Source organism: Sinocyclocheilus grahami, unplaced genomic scaffold (assembly GCF_001515645.1).
Source record: "Sinocyclocheilus grahami isolate Dianchi unplaced genomic scaffold, SAMN03320097.WGS_v1.1 scaffold91.1, whole genome shotgun sequence".
NCBI classification, from domain to species: domain Eukaryota; kingdom Metazoa; phylum Chordata; class Actinopteri; order Cypriniformes; family Cyprinidae; genus Sinocyclocheilus; species Sinocyclocheilus grahami.
Genome location: NW_015505270.1, coordinates 1,419,255 through 1,443,134, shown reverse-complemented (window position 1 = coordinate 1,443,134; position 23,880 = coordinate 1,419,255). Strand labels below are relative to the sequence as shown.

General features: G+C 38.4%; 1 protein-coding gene across 2 annotated transcripts in view; it reads left to right on the top strand.

Moving 5' to 3' along the window:
* LOC107587218 (lissencephaly-1 homolog B-like) overlaps positions 1 to 20,210 on the top strand; it is a 43,217-nt gene extending 23,007 nt beyond the window's left edge. Inside the window, exons 3-12 of one of the 2 annotated variants that reach the window (XR_001609451.1) lie at positions 9,013 to 9,097; positions 9,192 to 9,266; positions 9,396 to 9,602; positions 12,561 to 12,729; positions 13,209 to 13,311; positions 13,525 to 13,753; positions 16,404 to 16,505; positions 17,871 to 18,027; positions 18,133 to 19,190; positions 19,420 to 20,210. Coding sequence is in view for 1 of the 2 variants with exons in the window: in XM_016274912.1 (XP_016130398.1) it covers positions 9,013 to 9,097; positions 9,192 to 9,266; positions 9,396 to 9,602; positions 12,561 to 12,729; positions 13,209 to 13,311; positions 13,525 to 13,753; positions 16,404 to 16,505; positions 17,871 to 18,027; positions 18,133 to 18,206 (1,201 nt within the window). In the remaining variant the exon portion in view is untranslated. Of the gene's footprint in view, positions 1 to 9,012; positions 9,098 to 9,191; positions 9,267 to 9,395; positions 9,603 to 12,560; positions 12,730 to 13,208; positions 13,312 to 13,524; positions 13,754 to 16,403; positions 16,506 to 17,870; positions 18,028 to 18,132; positions 19,212 to 19,419 lie in introns of those variants that run through there. The other variant, XM_016274912.1, reaches the window with a different exon arrangement.
* Positions 20,211 to 23,880: the final 3,670 nt, after the last annotated feature.

Here is a 23,880-nt window from a genome sequence, read left to right as displayed (position 1 = left end):
TTACCTTCCTTGTGAAGGGTGTCAATGATTGTCTTCTGGACAACTGTCAGATCAGCAGTCTTCCCCATGATTGTGTAGCCTAGTGAACCAAACTGAGAGACCATTTTGAAGGCTCAGGAAACCTTTGCAGGTGTTTTGAGTTGATTTAGCTGATTGGCATGTCACCATATTCTAATTTGTTGAGATAGTGAATTGGTGGGTTTTTGTTAAATGTGAGCCAAAATCATCACAATTAAAAGAACCAGAGACTTAAACTACTTCAGTCTGTGTGCATTGAATTTATTTAATACACTAGTTTCACAATTTGAGTTGAATTACTGAAATAAATGAACTTTTCCATGACATTCTAATTTATTGAGATGCACCTGTATACAAATAAATGTGGGCTCACCTACGTCTCTCATTCGGCATGAGTCCTAATGGCTTCACTTTGTGCATGCTTTGCATGATTGGCGTTAATTGCGTTATATAAGCCACTTTGGAATACAAGTTGCAGAATGTTTCAGATGATTTTAAAAAAGTGACTTATATTCCTGAAAATATGGTAAGTGTTTGCTGTGAAATGGGTAGATATCAATATGCGATCAAATAAAATTATTACACCCTGTGAAACTTGACATCAATTGTAGTTCAGTGCACTAATAAAAAGCACGACTGCCTGTGCCTCAGGGAGCATCCTGCGACAGCTAGTTGGCTTTAATATTTCATAAAGCCTCACAACTGGGGAGTGGAGGAGGGGTTCATAATTGCGTGACCATCCTTGTGTATTCTTCATGGTTCGCATAGCACTGGGGGTCTCTGGGTAATCTTGGGTGCACCAGAATTTCTCCATTCACTTATTTAAAGAGTGACAGCTATGAAGAAGAAACTGTGTCAAGAAAGGTTATGATATAAGTAAACGGGCAGTTCTGTCTAATGTTTGATGAGCACTTGATGAACCTTGTTCGGAAGGAGAGTTATTGCTGGAAAGCTTGTACTGCTGAAGCCTTTAAGCCAAAACAGTATTACAAACATCAAAAGACTTAACCAGTTGAGGCCAATGATTGTAATTCAGCAGCTCACTTAATAATCGCTACGCTGAAGTTAAATCATGCTTTACATTTTTCTTTAAAGTGTGTAATTTCTGCTCTACACCGAATGGCCTTGCAAAAATCACTGTAAATAATGTGATGTAGGCATGGGCCGGTATGAGATTCTGACAGTATGATAACCTTAGATAAAAATATCACGGTATTGTGATTACAGCTCTAAAATATGTTACTTTTAAATGTCTGGGTAACTTTTTTCCCCCACTGAACACAATACATTTTATTTTTAAGAAACAAAACATTTTGGAACAGTAAACATGTCAGGCTAAATAATTAAAATAAATAATTGAATTCTCCTTAATTAAATTAAGTGCAGCCACTTAAGTGAGCCTAAACCTGCAGCTCAACAATAATTAGAGCATAAGTTATTTTCTGTAAAAAAATAAAATAAAAATCCTTTTAAATGGAAAACAAAAATGCAGTCACTTAAGCGAGCCTAAACCTGCAGCTCAATAATCAAAAACATAAATCAAAACATAATTTCTGTAAAAAATAAATTTAAAAAAAGCTCAACAAGACTCAACCTAAACCTGCAGCCCAACAAGGTTTTTGAAGACATGCTCACTTTCTACGCATTCCTCTTTCAGTCCCAAGTTATGATGCAGGAATGTTTACCTTTCCTGGATTAAGTTTGGAGCGGTGAGGTACAAGGATGTGTGCACATACACATAAGGAAAGAGAGAGTGCGAGTGTCTCACACACACACACACACACACATGGTCTCTCTCTGTACAACACTCAAACGGTGTTTACTTAGCAATCGGCGCTAAAATTCCCATACGGCAGACATCATCTTCGACGGTGGAAAAAGTTCCCACACACAGCTGACTCTCACTGACGGCTCGCACCAACCTGAGGGGGAGGGGTCGTGTGACTCGTTACGCTCTTCGCTGCACACAAGTGAGGGAGTCCTGCACTTTGTCTTTGATGACACGTAAAAAAAACTGCATACCACAGGAAAGGTATAACGGGAAAATTTTGTGGTTTTGAAACCGTTACTTTTCCAAACCGTGGTATACCTTGAAACCGGTTATCGTCCCATGCCTAATGTGAAAAAAGCGCAAGTCAAGCGCAGCGTCCTGACCGTTTAGAGATCGCTCACAAGTGCAACAACAGTGGGTATCTGTGAGTAGTGCAGGATGAACAACAAATGTGTTGACAATGTAAATAAGAGTGTATGCATTGGAAATGTGATGCTGCTCATGTTTCCGATGTGAACTCTCATTTGTTAACATTGATGTTGAGAAATGCGTGTTGTTTTGCATTGTAGCAGATGCAAAGTAAATAGGAGATTGTAGACCTTGGAACAGTAAACATGTCAGGCTAAATAATTAAAATAAATAATTGAATTCTCCTTAATTAAATTAAGTGCAGCCACTTAAGTGAGCCTAAACCTGCAGCTCAACAATAATCAGAGCATAAGTTATTTTCTGTAAAAAAATAAAATAAAAATCCTTTTAAATGGAAAACAAAAATGCAGTCACTTAAGCGAGCCTAAACCTGCAGCTCAATAATCAAAAACATAAATCAAAACATAATTTCTGTAAAAAATAAATTTAAAAAAAGCTCAACAAGACTCAACCTAAACCTGCAGCCCAACAAGGTTTTTGAAGACATGCTCACTTTCTACGCATTCCTCTTTCAGTCCCAAGTTATGATGCAGGAATGTTTACCTTTCCTGGATTAAGTTTGGAGCGGTGAGGTACAAGGATGTGTGCACATACACATAAGGAAAGAGAGAGTGCGAGTGTCTCACACACACACACACACACACATGGTCTCTCTCTGTACAACACTCAAACGGTGTTTACTTAGCAATCGGCGCTAAAATTCCCATACGGCAGACATCATCTTCGACGGTGGAAAAAGTTCCCACACACAGCTGACTCTCACTGACGGCTCGCACCAACCTGAGGGGGAGGGGTCGTGTGACTCGTTACGCTCTTCGCTGCACACAAGTGAGGGAGTCCTGCACTTTGTCTTTGATGACACGTAAAAAAAACTGCATACCACAGGAAAGGTATAACGGGAAAATTTTGTGGTTTTGAAACCGTTACTTTTCCAAACCGTGGTATACCTTGAAACCGGTTATCGTCCCATGCCTAATGTGAAAAAAGCGCAAGTCAAGCGCAGCGTCCTGACCGTTTAGAGATCGCTCACAAGTGCAACAACAGTGGGTATCTGTGAGTAGTGCAGGATGAACAACAAATGTGTTGACAATGTAAATAAGAGTGTATGCATTGGAAATGTGATGCTGCTCATGTTTCCGATGTGAACTCTCATTTGTTAACATTGATGTTGAGAAATGCGTGTTGTTTTGCATTGTAGCAGATGCAAAGTAAATAGGAGATTGTAGACCTGTTCTGGATGCCGCATTTAAAGGTGCAATGTGTAATATTTTTGAGAATCTGTTTACAGAAATGCAATGTAACATACTAAACTATGTTTTCAGTGGTGTATAAATACCTTACAAAATTCAGTTATATTTTAATTACCTTAGAATAAGCAATTTCTATCTACGTACACTGCGGGTCCCCCTCTATGGTTAAGTCGCCGTTTTGCGCTGCCATGTTTCTACAGTAGCCCTAAACGGACAAACTACTCTACAAGAGTGTGTTTCGTCACTGTTGTTTTTCTTCGTTTCTTCCTTGTGTTTTTAGAGGCAGCTTGCATCGGCGCTACGTTGAATATGCACAAATTAGTAGTCGTCGTGTGGTTAATTAGAAGCAGAGGTCGTTCGTAGAAGTGTAAGAAGTATTTGAACAAATGGAGGACCACTCGTATTATTTTGCACAAGAGCCGACAACCTCTGTACTTTATGAAAGGAAAGGAAAACAAATTTAGCGTAAAAACAGACATTAGCCCTCCAGGAGCAGGACTGAGAACAGTGACATTAGCTCTTCACATTAATTGAATGTGATTTATCAACACCTGTACATCTTAAAATGAGCTCATGACAAATAAAAGTCCCAGCTGGATGCATAAAATTAAATGCATAAAACCGTGTGAATAAACAACATCTTAAAAGAAACTAGAGAGTGAAGTCTGTGAACAAATTTTGAAGTAGGCTTGAGGAAACCCGAATGGAAAGCTTTAAGTAGTTTTACAGCTTGAAGTGTGAAACTTGTTCTTGTACACTGATATGGCCTATTCATGGCAGTACAAATGTAATTCATGCATTTATTTGTCATTTAAACTGATGTAAACGGAGAAAGAGTAGCCTAGACTGAAAGATTTCTTGTTCTGTTCCTCCTCTAGTGGACAGAATTAAGTATTACGGCCTTCATTGCTCAGATAAAGTCAATGGAATTTTGTAGGAAAGTAAGTTCTACCACAACCCTCTACATTGCGAATATATCACTTACATTACATTACATGCGCGCTACATGTAAACGATATTCTTTGTTGTATTTTGCTGTCAAAATAGCGGAGTTCCTTTGGAATTCTTCAGATTTTAAGAAATACCGCTTTCTCCGGTAGAGGGTGGAACTAATGTAAAAATGGCAATCTCATTGGCTGGTGGTCACCTATTATCGTCCCTGTTTTGATTTCAGCAAATCAGTTCGAGCGAACGCACACAACCTGATTAATATTCATGAATCCAGTAGCTCATTAATCCTTGGTGCATTTTATATTGTTCTTATTAGTAGAATTCGTATCATTATTATCTTATCAGTATCTTTGTTAGTTTTTCCCCAATTAATTTTTTTACAGAAACAATGAATGACCAAAAAAGCACCACCACCAGTCCGAAGTTCAGTTAAAATGACTAATATGCATTCATACATGGTTATCAAGTTTTAATTCTAATTACTAAAGTTCTATCATTAAATAATATTGATAAAATATCTTTATTTGTAATATCCATTTTATAGTCTTTACACAGCAGCTTGGCTCCTTAAATGTTTAAAAACCAGCTAATTTCAAGACGCTGACTTCACGTCTGGTCGTCACGTGGGTCACCCGCAGTGTAAGACGCTCAAATCTCAAGACGTTCAGTTTGACGTTCGATTGGTCGGTCGGTCGTTCGAACTTTTGTTTTTAGCACGGAGTACGTGCCATATATTTCTCTAAGCAGCTTGGCTCCTTAAATGTTTAAAAACCAGCTAATTTCAAGACGCTGACTTCACGTCTGGTCGTCACGTGGGTCACCCGCAGTGTAAGACGCTCAAATCTCAAGACGTTCAGTTTGACGTTCGATCGGTCGGTCGGTCGTTCGAACTTTTGTTTTTAGCACGGAGTACGTGCCATATATTTCTCTATTCACGCTCCACTTCATCTGCCAGTAAATTCAACGATCTTATCAGATCTCCAGTCGCCATGTTTCAAACGATCCAAATGTAACGTGCTTCGGCCAATCCCTGCCTTGAAACTATGATTGACGAAGGGTGGGCATGGTCAGCTCGGAATGCATTTTCAAAGCCGCACTGAATTTTGCTACAAATATCCCACGGCATCATGATGAAAATGCAATTCTAAGTGTCCTAACTGTTGGTCTAGATGCATTTAGGAAAAATAGCATTTAAATTATAATTTTGCTACCATTTCTGCTTGGACATGTTACACATCAAATTAATGTGGGTTATACATTTTAATTTCGCAACTTATAAAGCATTAAAATTATTATGCAATTTACATATTAAGACTACTGTTGGAAATGGCAAATGTAAATTATAAAATTTAATTTTCATTTTCCTTTTGCACCAAACTTTGCACATATGGGTAATGGGAAATGTACATTTAAAAACAGAAATACATTGCCATTTTGAGTATTTCGTTGACATTTTGAATATGGCATTGCCATTTTGCATATTGCATTTTAAATTTAATTTTGCTACCTGTATGCTTCCATACGACAGTGCCAATCTTCATAGTCAAAGAAGCTAAAATGATGAACATGTAACAATAATATTCACAATAACATATCGGTTTACTAAATAATTAAATGCATATCATTTCTTAATTTATCTTTGTAAAGAAACCTCAATGCTTGACTGACTACTCTGTGCTGTCTCAGATGACGATATCTTTGTCCTGTGTCGGCAACGGTAGCTTCTCAAGGGGAGGGGCTAATCCGTTTATTGCAATTTGCAACATCACTGCTAGATGCCCCTAAACTCTACATACTGCACCTTTAATAGCATGAAATTAATTTGATGGATAATGGATATTTTTCCCTTTCTGATGCCTGTCACAGCTTAGGGTAGCCACTAGTGAAGGCCTTGAGATCGCAAAATGTTCTTGTAATGCAATCAGTGAACAGTCAGTGTCATAATGTTTATGCTCTTCAGAAAGCCAACCTATGAATGGCTTGCTTACAGTTGTCTGTGTAGCTAAAATTGGGATTGGAGAAAGTATTTTAACTGGAGAAAATACACATCACCATTAAGAAACTTCATTTGGCTGTCTTTAAATAAAAAAATAATAATTTAATGAGGTGGCTGTTCTTTGAATCCAGTTTTTGCTTATAGATACTGGACTGCTTGTGTTTCCTTCAGAAATGTCACTGTTAGTAAAATTAGTCTCGAAGTTGCTGACATCACTTTCTAAATTTAGCCCATTGGCCAGCTCATGAAATATTCACCATCATCTGAATACGTAAAAGTCTCATTTACATAATGAAGCACAGGAAGAGAAAAGAAGAGGCTGTGTTTCGAGAGTCTTGAGGCCCCGTCCACACGGAGACGCGTTTAGCTGTATACGCATACATTTTGTATCGTATAGGTGTTTCGTCCACACGGATCTGGCATTTTGGGAGAGTGAAACCTATATGTGTTTTGAACTGGGTCCCAGAGTGGATAAATCTGAAAACGCCACCCTTGCGTTTTCGTGTGGACAGCAAATCTGTATATTTTCTGAAACGATGACGTCATCAGCCCACGTTTCGCCCCTAGTCAGACACCGCTACATCACAGCAACAAAAACATGAACAAACACCGAATGATTGTCTTTTTATTAACTAACATAACAGATTAATAAATGTATTGTTCCATGTTCGCTTGTATACTGTGTGCAAGGTTTATGCGCATAGTCCAAGTCTTCTCCATTTTTAGTGCATCCATGTGGCAGAATTACAGCGCCACATACTGTGTATACTACATCGTTTTGTAGTTTCGTGTGGACGCAGATATTTCTTGAGACGAGGGGGGAAAAAAGATCGGCTGGGGAAAGCTCTGGCTTCGTGTGGACGTAGCCTGAGTGAAAGTGCTCAGTCCTCCATTTTGGCATTTCTTGCTGTGTCATTTGAGACTTTTTCCGTCCTTAGTGGTGAGTGTCCATGACAACCAGGGCACTGTGTTTTGGTTAATTCCCTGGTCCGTTTTTTACCCCCTCAGTCTTCACCTTCATTAAGAGATGGAACTTTCTTGCTGAGTTGTACTGCTGGAATTGCACTATTTATTACCATGTAGGACAAGAGTATTGCATCACCAAAACATCTATCAAAAGCAAAAGAATGGCCTTGTTCACACGGCAGCTAAATACATTTGTCACTTCTCTTTAATCACATTCTGTACACAGTCAGTAGACAAGTTATCTAAATGTTTCTATTATTATTTCAGAACTGACTCCTGGATTCCATAATATTAATGTGGCTGATTCAATCCTGCATTTGAATGCCATTTCCACTCCCAAAACTTATGTTTGTGTCCAATGAGTCTTGATGTCCCTAACAAAATTTACTTAGATCTATAATTATGAGACCTGCTACATATTGACTTCATTTCTATGTCACAGCTAATGTGATAAGTACGGTCTCATCATTTCCCATATATGCATTAAATTTAAATGGATTTGAGTGATGATCACACACTGGTTATGTTGCCATAGAGGAAGTTTTTATTAAGGCTTATACCATGGTCTGTCTGAATACTCTATTCTGACTGGCTGGCAGGTACGCATTGAAACCATTTAATGCACGGGTAGTTCCAAGTCAGTTTAATCACAGTTCTATATTAATGCACTGCTTAAATTGATACACACACACATATCACTCGCTCCATAGTCTTTCCTCATGCACATCCACGGAGAGAGAGAAAGAGAGTGAGTTAGGAGATCGCAGATCACGCTGCGCGCACACAGAAACATTCAAGAGCACAGAGACTTCTTGTGAACACTGCCCCGCAACTTTAATTAATAAAATGGCCTGCGTTTTTCATTTACTACACAGAGCCGTAGTTCACTAACAAGCTACACAAAATCGTGTTAAAAATCGGCAATGAACGCGATTTTGTGTAGCTTGTCAGTGAACTACGGCTGTGTGTAGTAAATGCTGCTCCATCTGAAAGCACGTGCTTTAGATTTACTACTAATCACAGGAGCGGCTTTACTATCGAGATGCGCATGAAAAACGCATTCGATTTTTTGCACAGCCCTAACTATATTATATTCCTCTGCAACGATGTGATAAAATCGCTGTATTTGAAGTAACTAAACGTACAGCTTAATTGTTTGTAGAGAGAGACGCACATACGCAGGTAACCCACACACACACGACTGTCATCTCTCGCTCTCGATCGATCAATAATTAATTCAAATAAATGCTATAATTTATTCAAATAAATGTGATCTTACCGCACTATTTCATTTCTGTGTCTGATTTGAAGCAGGCAGAATGCTAAAGCTTAATGAGCCATAACTGACGAAAATAAGTCATTTTTACCCTTCCGGTCAAATATTTTGCTGCAAACATCATTAACGGCTTTAACTTGTCAATGCTGGCAAATGACTATGGTATAAGTGGGATAATGCACGGGTAACTGTGCATTAAATTATTTCAATGCACTCCGTGGAGGCATCGGGTGGTTCTTGGCCTCCACGTCGTGCATTAAAATCATTTAATGCACAGCTAGCCGTGCATTATCCCTTACTTAACTGCATGATTACACATCTCTTTGTCTAATAAAATCACCTCCTTTTCTTTCAGAAATCGAGCAATAGCAGATTATTTGCGCTCTAATGGTTATGAAGAAGCATATTCTGTATTTAAGAAGGAGGCAGAGATGGATGTGGTAATAGCATATATTCACACTATGCTTCAAAATGAAAAAAGACAATCCCATTTGATGTATTAGTAGGTCTCATTCTTATTTGTAATTTCTTCAGAATGAAGAGTTGGATAAGAAGTATGCAGGCCTTTTGGAAAAAAAATGGACTTCAGTCATCAGATTACAGAAAAAGGTCAGTAAATCATTTTCCAGTATATTCTTATAAAAAAATTTTTTTAAAACTGGCCAATATATCTGAAATAATTGCACATATGTCAATTTTCCAATGTAAACAACCCCAGTTTTTCCTGTATTTTGTTAGGTAATGGAGTTGGAGTCCAAACTAAATGAAGCTACAGCGGAGATCACTTTAGGAGGCCCTGTGGGACAGAAACGAGACCCCAAAGAGTGGATCCCACGCCCGCCTGAGAAGTACGCCCTCAGTGGCCACAGAAGCCCTGTCACACGCGTCATCTTCCACCCTGTGTTCAGCCTCATGGTCTCCGCCTCAGAGGATGCCACTATAAAGGTTTTGTTCTTTTTTTGATTCAGCTTTTTTTACACGTCAGATGTTTTGACTTAGGCTGTACAAGGATGTATGCATATGCTATATGGATGTTATCTTGTGCCATTTTTAAATTTTCAAATCCATATGCTCTCATTCTTTTCTGCTGAGTCACTGACTATCTCCATAGAAAAATCGGGATGCTCTGGTTTCCCAGGGCAACGGTGAGCAGTTCTCTGGACACCAGGCAGTGCAGTTATAAGCGTTCTCAGCCTGCATTTCTATCAGATCTTTCTTTATGCGTTTCTTTGTATCTTTCACATGTCAAGACATGGATAGATCACAAATAATGACGCTTTTCCACTGCATGGTACGGCTCGGTACGGTTCACTTTTGGGGGGTTTTCCACTGGGTACAGTACCTGGTACTTTTTTTAGTACCACCTCGGTTGGGGTTCCAAGCGTACCGTACCGTTACCAAAACGTGACGTGTAAACTCTGCTGATCACGGATTGGCCGGAGAAAATCGTCACTACCTGCGTCACTGAACTTGCGACGTGAGACACAAACAGACCCGCTAGATTTAAATCAGCACAGCCAGCGAAGGATCGAACGTTTTGAACGAGCGCAAAAAGTGTTTTTTTACAACCAAAAAGTGGCTGTTCCCCCTGTTGCGGAAGAACAGACGTTCCTCTCGTTGATAGCAGAGGAGCGGATCCAGCGAGAGCTTGATGGGGCGACGCGGAATGAAAACGTTTTTTAGGAGTCGTGGCAGTAGAGGCGGCGCAACTATAACCACATGTGAATAATCCCGCCCATTCTAAAGCGATACTAAACTGCAGTGGAAATGCAAACCGAGCCGTGCCGTACCATACTGAGCCGTACCACGCAGTGGAAAAGCGCCATAAATATCACAGCTAGACTGCTCGAGACATTTTGCTTCACACCTTTTTTTATATAGGTCTTATAGCGCTCCCCTATATTATTTGTTGTCTTACCTGTTGCCGATTTGCAGTTGTGGCAGAAGGGGTATACTCTTTCTGTGCCAGATTTTAAACCTGTTGTTGATCTTTGCTATTGTACGTTTAATGTTCTGAATTAGAGGTCTAGTGTAAAAAAGAGCTTGCAAAAGTACAATTGTACTGGTTGTCCAAATGAGTCAGTGTGTTAATATTTGCCTTATGTAAATTATACTGTGCAGCTTTGCAGTCTTTGTTGTTTTGGGGAAGTCCAGCACTAGAAATAGCTGAGCGTATGAGTGGTGCATAATTGTCATGAACGATGCAAAAACAGTCCTGTTTTTGTGTTTGTGTGTGTGTGTTTGCAAGAATGTTGGCTTAGGTAAATGAAAAATATTTCAATATTTATGTAAAGATCTTCCCAATATAGATCCCATATGGATCACTAATAAAGAGCACACTTTTTGTTTTTTTGTTTATTGTAGGGATGCACCAAAATGGAAATTCTTGGCCGAAGCCGAAACAAATTAAACACTGGGCCGAATGCCGAACACTGTTTTTCACGTTTTTTTCCCCCCATTTTGCCAATTTTTTCATCATTGCATAAATTAAATGTTCTTTTTACTGTTTTGTCTTGTTTTTCAAACAAAATGACAATTTAAAAATATTTACTTAACACTGAACATTTTTTAGCATTCTAGCAAACATTATACCAATAAAACTTAAAAAATTAATAAGTTTGTAAAATATTTTTTGGCCATTTTTTAGACCCCCTTCTTGAATCAGGCATGTATTTTTGCCTTACAAATAAATGCAGCCTTGCTGAGCAGAAGAGACTTCTTTTAAAACATTAGAAAATATTATAGATCCTAGTCTGAACAATGTGTAAATGTTACAATAAATGTTTTAATAGAGCTGTTGTAATTATTATTTTCATTATTTTCATTTTTTATTTTATTTTACAGAGCAACAGTAAAATTACAATAACATTTATTAATGTTGACGGAGTTCTTGCTTTTTCTCAACTTTTATTTTGGCAGAAACCCGCAGAAAGACCTCAGTGCTTCTTTTTGTTGACAAATGACTCATTACGAATTTGGGAAGACTTTTGTTGCACGTATCGCATAGTCACATGCCTTGTAAAAATTCATTAAAATGTTACTGAGCAGCTGACGAGTAACACCGTTTCAGCGCAGATTTCCTTCGCACTTTGGACTTTGAACCCTACCGCCACAAGCTTGTGCAGCGCTGTTTGAATATATGCAATTCCTGCGTGTATTAGAAAACAACATTCTGCAGTTTATTTAATTGTTTACGGGCATTTCGCCATTTTAATCATCATACAGTCAGTAACCAGCAACAACCACCCTTTCTCTTCTCATCGAAGACATGCGATGCAGTACTAAACAGTCTCTCGCTGTCGGTGCTTGTAATGATTTTTGCGTCTTTCTCGGACAGCTGTTTCCGCACTGCCGTCATGTTTGCTGCATTAGCGCGCGCCTCTGTTTGATCGTGTCACGTCATTGTTCGGTACAATTTATTCTGTCTTTTCGCTTATTCCAAAAGAGCTTTTTTTTGCTATTTTCGGCCGAATAATTTCGGCTGCCGAACATTTGGTGCATCTCTAGTTTTTAGTTTTTTTCTTTTCATAATTCCATATACATTACCGTTCAAAAGTTTGGGATCATTAATGTTGTGTATATATGTTATCAGATCATATCAGTTATTGAACACTTATTCTTGTATATAGTATATAATTTATTATATATTCTTATTTGATTACATATAATTATTATTGGCTATGGGTTTTGTCCAGAATTGCATTGGCGTAGTCTCTGAAAAAAAAAAAAAAAATGTAATCTTTTGATTCTGAAAAGTATATTCTCTGTGCTGCTCTGAAAGTACCAGAGCACTCACATGATTTACTTAAGCTACACAAACTGTTTTTGAAAGTGTGCAACATTATTATTATTATTATTTTGAATCACTTTGAAGCAAGTGTGTTGCATTACGTTGTTTTGCAGGTTTGGGACTACGAGGCTGGGGATTTCGAGCGCACCCTGAAGGGTCACACTGACTCAGTGCAGGACATCTCCTTTGATCAGACTGGAAAGCTGCTGGCTTCTTGTTCTGCAGATATGACCATCAAACTCTGGGACTTCCAGGGTTTTGAGTGCATCAGGACCATGCACGGTACATATTTCCTGCATTTGCTACCACATTATTACCATTATTCAAATCTACTGCTGGAAGAACTTCCTTAAATGGCCTTTGACCCACCATGTACTGCAGCTACTTCCAATATAGGCTTAAAGCTTCCTGGGATCCTTATTAGAGAACTGGAAAATCCTCTCTCTGGACGCTGAGACACAGACAGGGCCGGTTGGTCCAGGGGGAGGGGTAAAGGTTAGTTTGGGGGCAGGATTAACCAGGATGACAGCTTTAATCTCTCTCTCAAGTACAAAAGGTGCCTCTTTTAATCATATGCCATAAGTCCTGTCCTTTACATCGGTCAGTAAATGACATTAGATACTTCAAATGAGGATTCAGGGTTTTTTTTTTTTGGACATTGGATGGTTATGCCACAAGTCAAAAGTCCAGTTGCTTGAGACTAACTGTAACTAAGCGTTTCCTTGCACTCCATATCTCATTCGTCTTCCTCACATCCTCAGGACATGACCACAATGTGTCGTCAGTTGCCATCATGCCCAACGGTGATCACATAGTGTCTGCTTCCAGGGATAAGACCATTAAAATGTGGGAGGTGGCCACTGGGTGAGTAATACATAAGTGCATTGTGTGGGCTTGTGATCTGAATCTGTACTCTGCAAGGATTTCAATGAGTCACATGTATTGCTCTGAATGTCTTGTAGTTTTTTCCGATGTTATTGCCTCAAGACAAGTAATTACATTATTTGTATTTTTTTTTGCAAAGCAATACAAAACATTCTGTGTGTCAGTGTCTAATGATTCTCTCTCTTGCGTCAGTTACTGTGTGAAGACGTTCACGGGTCACAGGGAGTGGGTGCGTATGGTCCGGCCCAATCAAGATGGCACACTGTTGGCCAGCTGCTCTAATGACCAGACGGTGCGCGTGTGGGTGGTGGCCAACAAAGAGTGCAAGGCGGAGCTGCGGGAGCACGAGCACGTGGTGGAGTGTATTTCCTGGGCCCCTGAGAGCGCACACCCCACCATATCTGAGGCTACAGGCTCTGAGGTACATGGTGTTTAACTTTCTACGGCTGCCCAAGACTAAAGTTTTTTTCTAGTCAACTAACTGATCACAAATTTATTTTATATCTGAGGCAAATTGCCTATACATTGAGTTGTGATGTGCATGGGTTTTGTGCCACACTCCAGTGCATGGAGACAGAGACGTCAGATAGCGCATCCTGTTTTTTTCTATTTTACAAAAGCACAACGTCTTGTTGAGTGTGTACAAATAAAAGTACACCCTTGATCATGTGTATGTATTATTCTTATATTCTTACTGTTATCAAGAAAAAATGCCAGTGATCGCGCCAACACCTCCAAGTCATGCAGTAGCACACTAACTCCTTATTTACACTGCACACGTCTGCGGCGCGTTACGGCTCTGAAATGGCCAACGGAGCTGAATGCGGCCACTCTAGTCAGTGCTCGTGTTTATACCAGCCGCGCCACACTGTGGCACGTTTTAGAAGAGTCCCGGAAGCGGCTCTCCATTCTGCTTCACTAAAGATAGGTGCCTAGTCTATTTTTGACAGACACCACGTCCAAGCCACACAGTTAAAATACAAAATAAACATGCTGTGCAGACTAAAACACAGCTACAAATCTTTTATCCTTGATGTTCATAACTGGACTTTTAAGTTTATTAACTTTGTCTATAGGCTATAGCACAACAAAGCAGGACATAGTAATAAACACAATTAAACTGGACAAAACATAACCATTTAGCCAACTTAACCATGGCAGAAACTCCAAAAATCAAGAAAACACGAAAAATCAAGAACAAATGTCAGAGATGCAAATCTCGTGGTCTCGCAAATACGGTTGCTTCGCTTCTGAAATGCTCCTGGTGTGAGTTGGCACCGCGTGGAGGATGGAACAAAACCTCGTCGGAGCCGTAATGTGCAGCAGACACGTGCAATGTAAACAAGACGTAACAGCTTCCACACTCCGCACAAACACTTGGATATGCGCCCAACAGCGCACATTTATCTAGGGTAACATTAGAGCAAACGGCCATGTAAATTTGCTAGTACTTGCATGTTTCAGTTTCAAATGATAAGCCATATTTGAGGTCAATGAATGATAGGCAAACGTTTGTATTTTCTGCCCGATATACTGTAATTACTTAAAGGATTATTCCAGCCATTAATTATCTGTCATTGACAAGGACCTTTTTTTTTTCTGCAACTAACCAACTAATAAAATTTTAGTCGACTAATGTTTAGTTGACTCTTAGCGGGGCAGCCCTAGAGCTTTCCCTCTTTTTCCCTTTTCTGCATCATCGTGATTAGGGATGGGTACCGAGAACCGGTATTTTTTTGGACCGGTACGTAATTGGGTCAATACCGGAGTACCGATAAGCTTCAGGACAAATGATACTGTTATCGATACTTGCGTTGTTTTTTTATCCTTATACTTCAGTGTTAACGATGAATTAGAAGCTGCTGCTTGTCATTTTCCTTCACTTGAATGATTTGTTTGCCCGACGTGCGCGTGATATCCATGCACATGTGCTGTGTGTGTTTGCGTGTGATCAGTCATCGTGGCAAGAGTGAAACATTTGAAAGTGTGGGCTCACATTACAAAACTAGGCGACAAGAGTATCAGATGCAATATATGCAGTAGTGTAATAGTGAACGAAGGAGGCAACACTAGTAATATAATGAAACATTTACTAACAAAATACAACATCTCAAGCAATGCACTGTATTATGTCTGCGGCTCCAGCTCCAACTGAAACTCACGAGACACATTCACATCAAATGTTGATTCGGTAGAGTTACACTCACGAGACTTATTTGCAATCACAAAAGTACATTATTTCCGCATGCTTTAAGGCCTTGCCGTTTAAACGTTTTATTCGCGTGCTGTTCTAACATGTGCTTATTCAGAGCGCGTACACCCAAAGTGTCCGTACACTAAAAGGCCGGTCAAACAGCACCTGATTACTTAGTTATCTTATCGTCTGATTGCGCTAATACGGTCAAAAACACACCAGATTTACATATAAACACAGTTAATTATGTCTAAAGTGAAAGTAAACAGTTGAGAGAAAAACAGATGCGTGCAGCTCTTAAAGCGGCAGTACTAAACATGCTCCCGCTTGTCTTTAAAGCAGGGGTGTCCAAACTACGGCCCATGGGCCAAATGCGGCCCATGGATGAATTTTAAGCGGCCCGCAGCTGTCTTAATAGTCTATATTATATATGGCCCGCCAAGCATAATTTACAAAATAGACCTATGCGGTTTCAAAATGTCAACAAAAACAAAATTTTAGACCAGATGTAGCAGTAAAACGCGAGTGATATCAATTTGATAACTCATGCACTCTCATTTCTTCTTTGCGCACACGAATTCCTAAACTCGTCAAAAGCGGAAGAGCGAGACTCGTTTGAACTGCGCTGCACAGACCGTTTTTAGCTCTGCCTAAAGACAGCGCAGCGCGAGCTCAGAACAAATGCGTTTACTCGCTGACTGATATAGATAGATATATATATATATATATATATATATAGATAGATAGATAGATATCTATATAGATAACAGTATCGGTATCGATAAAATGTAAACGATACCCATCCCTAATCGTGATACTCTAGATAGATATATTGTCTTCTTATAAAAAAATTGTCATGTTTACTCTCTTCTTGCAGAACAAGAAAAGTGGAAAGCCTGGGCCATTCCTGTTATCTGGATCCAGAGACAAGACCATTAAAATGTGGGACATAAGTACTGGCATGTGCCTTATGACACTGGTGAGTTAAGCTATAGTTCAGGCAGCTTCATTGTATGATATCTATAGTCACACTGTCTGTGTTCAGAATAAAAAACTAAATACTGCTTAGTGCATTTATTATTTTTTTTATTAAGAAGTATGCAGTATGGAAGCCCATTTCTGCCACATAATAGAATTATTTGTTTTGTTAAATCATAATTGACATATGTCAAACTTGAAGATACAAGACCTAATCATGACATAAATTGAAATTATGAGATACTAAGTCATAATTCTGAGATAAAATGTTGATATTGTCATAAGTTGTAAATAAAAATGTGAAAAATGTTATACTAAATTATGAGATTTGTGAAATTTTTTAGGCATCAAGAAAGGTCCTTTGTCTATTATCAGTCACAGTGTAATGATGTATGAAGCACAGCTCACAAAGAAGTCACTTTCAAACTAAGCAACTTTCTGTTGGTCAACACGGTGACTTGAACCTGTTGCGAAATTTGCATGGGAAATTTGTGTGAATTCTTGATTATGCGGATTCCTGTTGAAATGTGACTGCACTGTCATAATTATGAGATAAAAACATTGACAAGTTGAAATTATGAGATGCTAAGTCATACCTGACAAGTCGGAATGTTTTTTCAAAATGATGACATTTTCATAATTATGACTTTTTGTCATAAATTTGACTTTTGGTCATAATTGCTTATCAGTTTCAGCTTATCTCATTATGAATTGATATATCATAATTTTGACACATTATGTACACCATAATTAATGACTTGACCAAAACATGGCTTTTTTTTCTTATTCATGGTGGAAATAGTCTACCATACATTTATTCAATGATCAATATTTTCAGACAGTAGTATATTACATCGTCACATTATGTCATTATGTTGAATTTGAGTTCATGATTTCTGGAAACAACAATTTTATATTTTTTTTATCTAATTTTGTTTATGTAAGGAGTCGCTAACAGCCCAGTTAAATAATCAGTTAAAGAGGAGATATTTAAAGTAGCAGTTGATCCCTTCTGCTTTATTTCTCATGCTGTTAATGGAAAGTTGCATTGCATTGTGGGGTGCAGCACCCAGTACAATGTTCTATTTTATATTGCACATTTTGGTCAAATGTATTCACAGTATTCCATGCATATAGAAACTTTGCATTGGAATACTTGAGTATTATACATATTCTGAACATGTACTGTATTAATGCTCTGTATTTGGTGGATTGGTGAAATATAAGCAAACCGCTTTTTCAAATACACATTGAAGTGATTCTCCCCTTTTATTAGATCAGATGATACTGAATCATATGGCAAATTCTGAGCTCTTATTCACAAGTTCTCATTCTTCTTTCATCTTTTACTTCTCTGGCCTCTCAGGTCGGTCATGATAACTGGGTGCGTGGAGTGCTGTTCCATCCTGGTGGGAGATTCGTAGTGAGCTGCGCTGATGACAAGACCCTTCGTATCTGGGACTATAAGAACAAGCGCTGCATGAAGACCCTGAGTGCCCATGAACACTTTGTTACCTCTCTGGGTAAGCCAAGCAGACATTGTTGCCTGGAAATTCTTGAAACGAAATGGTGACGTTTGGTCTCATTACACTATCAAATCAATGAAATATTCATCCTTTCTTCCACAGATTTCCACAAGACTTCTCCTTACGTGGTGACAGGAAGTGTAGATCAAACGGTCAAAGTGTGGGAATGTCGCTGATCGCCATAGGGTCCGCCCCTTCCCTCCCCCCCCCAAATGCCACCACTTTGGCCACTCCCACACCTGCTCTTCAGGATGCACTCATTACTGTGGTTACCACCTCATCCAGCTCTCTTCTAATAACTATTGTCCTTTTATGTAAATTACTCTGGATGTAGTTTGAGCTTATTAAATGTTACACAACACACTCACAAGGAAAAAACAGAAATAAGTAAAACGTAAAACAAGTATTCTTGCATGGTGAATCCAAACCTTGTATACTGTAAATTTTTGCTTCTCCTCATCTAAAGTACCGTAGGGATGCAGAGCACAGGTGATGCTCTTGCCTCAAGCGTTTATGAACAGAAGGCAGAATGATGCTGTTTGGGGAATTCAGGATACAGGGCCCTCAAAATCGTTCTGTTGGACCTTTACGTTTTCTTTCCCGACGATTGTCACATTCTGCTTTAAAGAAAAGAAAGACTTTTAAACATTTAAACTGACTGAAGATGAACAGCTTGACTTGTCTGTTCTGGGGGTCTGTAATGTAATTTAACCATATGAACGCCTGGATGCTTAGTTCTCCCCTTTACAAGAAGATTCTCATTTGACATGCGTCACTTTAAGAAGAGGTAACAACTTCAGTTCACATTATTGAACCATTCTCATCCACAGCTCATCCACGAAGTCCTTTTCCATTCTAAAAACAGGTTTGAGACCTTTTGAAGCCGTTTGGGCAAATCTACATGCGATCCCCTTTGAAAAGAAGTGCAGAAAACACAATATGAGAAAAGGATTGCTTTTATAAGGACATGAATCGGTAAAGTGCACTTGTCCCTGGAAAAATAGGGTTTACATTTTGTTTCTCTCTCTCTCGCTCTTTTTTTTTTTTTTGTGTGTACAAAGCATATAATTCTGACACCCTCCATCGCCACACAGTCTGATTTAGTACCTCTGCCCACATTCTGCCTCACTATTCTCGAAAATGACTTAATTCGGTCATAGGTCTCATTAACCCCTTCTTGCGTAAGGACATGAATCGGTAAAGTGCACTTGTCCCTGGAAAAATAGGGTTTACATTTTGTTTCTCTCTCTCTCGCTCTTTTTTTTTTTTTTTTTGTGTGTGTGTACAAAGCATATAATTCTGACACCCTCCATCGCCACACAGTCTGATTTAGTACCTCTGCCCACATTCTGCCTCACTATTCTCGAAAATGACTTAATTCGGTCATAGGTCTCATTAACCCCTTCTTGCAAAACACCCTTCGTCATTGATATAGCGCTTTCATTGCTTTGTCATTCTGCTGCTTGCTTGCACCATCTGCTGCCTGTCCGCGCGTTTGTGAAGACTTCACGAGACATAGCCCATACAGGCTTTTTGACGTACTCTGTGGTACTGCTCAGTGACCTTGAGCTATCTAGTCAGTCTCTTGATTCAGGGAGGTTTTTGGCATTGCAGAGGAAGGCACTGTCCTGGACCTTGTGGAGTTTGAGGACGACACCTCCACCGTAGATCGACGTGCAATATCTATAGGCTGCTCTGTGTGTTAACTATTAAGGTGTGCATGTGTTTTCTATGAACACATTTATAGGAAGATGGCCTCCTGATCAGATTAATGGGGCAGACAGACGGAGCGAGTTTGAAAATTTCTCCACTGGCTGCAGTACAAGGCAACAGTTAGTAACTTATAAGACTACATCAGTGGCGAGTAGTTTGCTGTGCTTGCTGGTCCGCAGCGTACTGTTTCCAACAGTAGAGTCATGTATGCCCAACCACTGCCATCCCAAAGCTGTATATGTAGAAGCTTTGGATGTGTGTGTGTGTGTGGACGTCACTTCCTGTCTGTGAGCACACAGCGGACTCTGACTCCAGCTATTCGCTTTCTCTGCCTTGTTACTGTACTGAGAATCCCCAATATCGAGGACTTCATTCTGCTTTTTGTGGTCTCACTGTTGACACATACTCGTGCACTTACATAAATAACTGTCCATCGGTATATCTTGATGTCATTGTTTGCAATATAATTAAAATAATAAAATATCTGTAAATATACATCAACCCATCTGTTGTTGGTTTTTTTTTTTTCCATCTACAATAGTGGTCAAAATATTGCAACTCTTGTAGGAATAATGCAACATTTCATCCAAAATAAGTGTTGTCGACACGACAGGTGGTCCATGACCCTGAGGGTATTCCGTTTAATTCAACAACAATTGTGAAAAAAGAGCTTACAAATACAATATAAATGATTTAATCAAGGAAAATTTTATGTAAAAAAAAATCTATTATTATTTTAATTATTTTGCTGTGTATGCACCATAATATAGTAGGGTACAAAGGGGCTAAAGGCGCCTTTGGTATTATTTTCATCTAAACCACTAAATGAAACAAAAACGTGGCGTAGCACTTTCCAAAACATCCGCTTTTCAAGATGCACATGTATATTTGTCTGATGCTTGACGTGATCACGCGCAGCAGTGTGAAGTTGATCTAATATTTTGTATTTTTTTAAATGTTGTAGATTTAAGTAGCAAATGAGAATCACTAAAATGAATGCATATATTTTGAGACAAATGTCGTCTTTATGATTTTCATAAAGCAACAAAATATTGCAACTCTTGTAGGAATAATGCAACATTTCATCCAAAATAAGTGTTGTCGACACGACAGGTGGTCCATGACCCTGAGGGTATTCCGTTTAATTCAACAACAATTGTGAAAAAAGAGCTTACAAATACAATATAAATGATTTAATCAAGGAAAATTTTATGTAAAAAAAAATCTATTATTATTTTAATTATTTTGCTGTGTATGCACCATAATATAGTAGGGTACAAAGGGGCTAAAGGCGCCTTTGGTATTATTTTCATCTAAACCACTAAATGAAACAAAAACGTGGCGTAGCACTTTCCAAAACATCCGCTTTTCAAGATGCACATGTATATTTGTCTGATGCTTGACGTGATCACGCGCAGCAGTGTGAAGTTGATCTAATATTTTGTATTTTTTTAAATGTTGTAGATTTAAGTAGCAAATGAGAATCACTAAAATGAATGCATATATTTTGAGACAAATGTCGTCTTTATGATTTTCATAAAGCAACAGTTTTTAAATAACGAAAGAATATGTAAAAGTATGGTATTTGGGATAAAAAGCACTCCTGCTGTTGGGGCTAAAGGCGCACAGTAATTAACATGATGATTAAAAGATGGCTGACTTTTCCATTTGTTGACATGACATGGTTGGATTCAGATGGTAAATATCATATTATGTTGGGTGTCCATATTAGAGATAATCACCCTGTTTAGAATGAAACCATCATATTTAAAAACATGATATTAATCATTTATAATGAAATATCATTTGTTGTTACTACTGTAAATATATATTCAATTATTATTGGATCTCCTTCAATACTTTCAGAATCTTTACTTATTAAAACGATTTTGTTTCTGTATTTAGAAATGTATTTCTCATATTAACATGTTTTAATGACAGTATATTTATAGAAAAAAAATATTTTGTATTTTTCAAAATAAGCAGAAAATAGTACAAACTTTGCTAATGTGATTGTTTTGAACAAGTGTTAACTAAGACATTATTTTAAAAAAACATTATTTTAGCTGAAGATATTTGTATCAATACCGTGTGCCCCTCTTGCCACCTCATACATTTATAAGATTTTTAAACAAATTAAACAACTTTAATGGAGCAACAGATTTTGTGTGAAAAATCATTCATGTTCAATACAACGTGTATATATATTTTCTGCAATTATACATTTTATGTATGAATGGCACAGTCATTACCCTTGTAATGTTCTGAAGAGAGATTTAGAAAACACCATAAGAGCAAATGATCTGTTTTTATTTGTTTAAGGCCTCATTACATCCCGTGTTGAGGATATTAGGGACAATAAGACATTTCAGTCTGCTTCAGACATTTAGACACCAGCCACTGTATCCTGGCTACAGTGTGTGTGTGTGTGTGTGTGTGTGTGTGTGAGAGAGAGAGAGAGAGAGAGAGAGAGAGAGAGTAGTACTTCTCTCTATGGAGTCTCTAATGAGATGGCCATTGTTTGTAAGTGACATGATGTCCAGTCATGTGACATTTTAGCCAATGTATTAATTTTTTGCTCTATATAACCTGTAAGGGAGTGTCGATTACATTTGACTAGTCTGTGTTAAAGTATAAATTGTGAGAAAACAATAAGCTATGCAGAATTTGGTGTTATGGCATTGTTGGCACAAGAAGTATCAAGTTATTAGCATGCTTAGCATCATTGTAATAGGTATATTCGCAGCATGTTTGGGGTATAATATAAGTACTTTTTTCTCAATGAGATCTTTTAATCTGTCTCTCTCTCGCTATATTGCTAGCACACCACTAGAGGGAGGACTTGCATTAAAAAACATGATCATACGACACTTCGTAACATTTTTCAATTAAAACATCGTTATCTTGTCAATATATTCTTGAGTTGAATGCACACAGATTTAAGTGTTTTGAATGTTACTACGTTATTATCATGTTATTACTAAATTTTCCCCATCCCTTTAAATTTAAAAAAATGAGAAATTCTTTGAAATGTCACATATTTCTTTTAGAATCTGCGATGTACTCTGTGCGGTCTATTACATGAGCTGTATGTGTTGGCATCTGTCTGTGCTTTGCATGCACTTAACGTTGACTGTCTATGTAGTATGTGTGTGTGTTATGTTTGACGCAGCTCTGAGCTCAGTGCTGATTGGAGGAGAGGCTCTGACTCTGCGCTAGTCATTTAGGGTATCCCTACAAATCAGCCAATCACAGTCTGTTGCCATGCAAGTGTTCATTCATAGTATGGCAGCATGACACCAGCCACAGCACCATAAAAACAAGCTGCTTCTTCACAATGATGAATAATAAAATAGTACAAAAATGTAAAAGTCTTTATATTGCGGATTATCATTTCAACTGGCTAAATTCTGGATTCCGGCCATCTAAGACAGAAAGAGGTCCTTTCATCGTGCAGTAACTTGGAAGTATTCATGATGTTATGTTTAAAAATATTGGGAGTCTTGAGTAGCATATTAATAATTAAAGCAATGATACTAAGTTTTTGAATATATAAGACGTTGTGTTATTTAAATGAAAGATTATTTAAGTAATTATGTTTAAGCAGGCTACTGAACAGCTTTCCAGATGAGAATGAAGTGTCGAGTTTCAGAAGCGTCTGCACACTTGCGTATAACGAAAGTTTTTGCTTGTAGTCTCGTTTAGAGATGTTACTTTTTTTTTTTTACATTACTTTATAAATGTTCAGAATTAGGCCTATTGAAAAAAACACTAATTTGTTCATTCCGTTTAACAGAGCTGGCGTGAAAAAACTAAATCAGCTGAATGTGAGTCTGTTCCGCGCCCTCGTTTGCTTAAGAACTTTTAGAAGCCTACTTGCAGGATATACTAAACTAATCAGACAAACCTGCTGGTACGGGACTACCGCATGCAAATACAAAGAAGAGCACATTCGCATTCTTCGTAGAGATTCTAGCGTTTTGGTTTCGTCAGTATACAGTGAGAACATTGTCTACCCAAAAGCTAAACCACGATCTGGGCGTGGCCATTTCGACACGCGTTCAGGATGATTGGCAGGTACAAAGACAGCGAGGCAGACGCACGCTCTATGGCAAGCTGTCTAAACATGTATTCCTC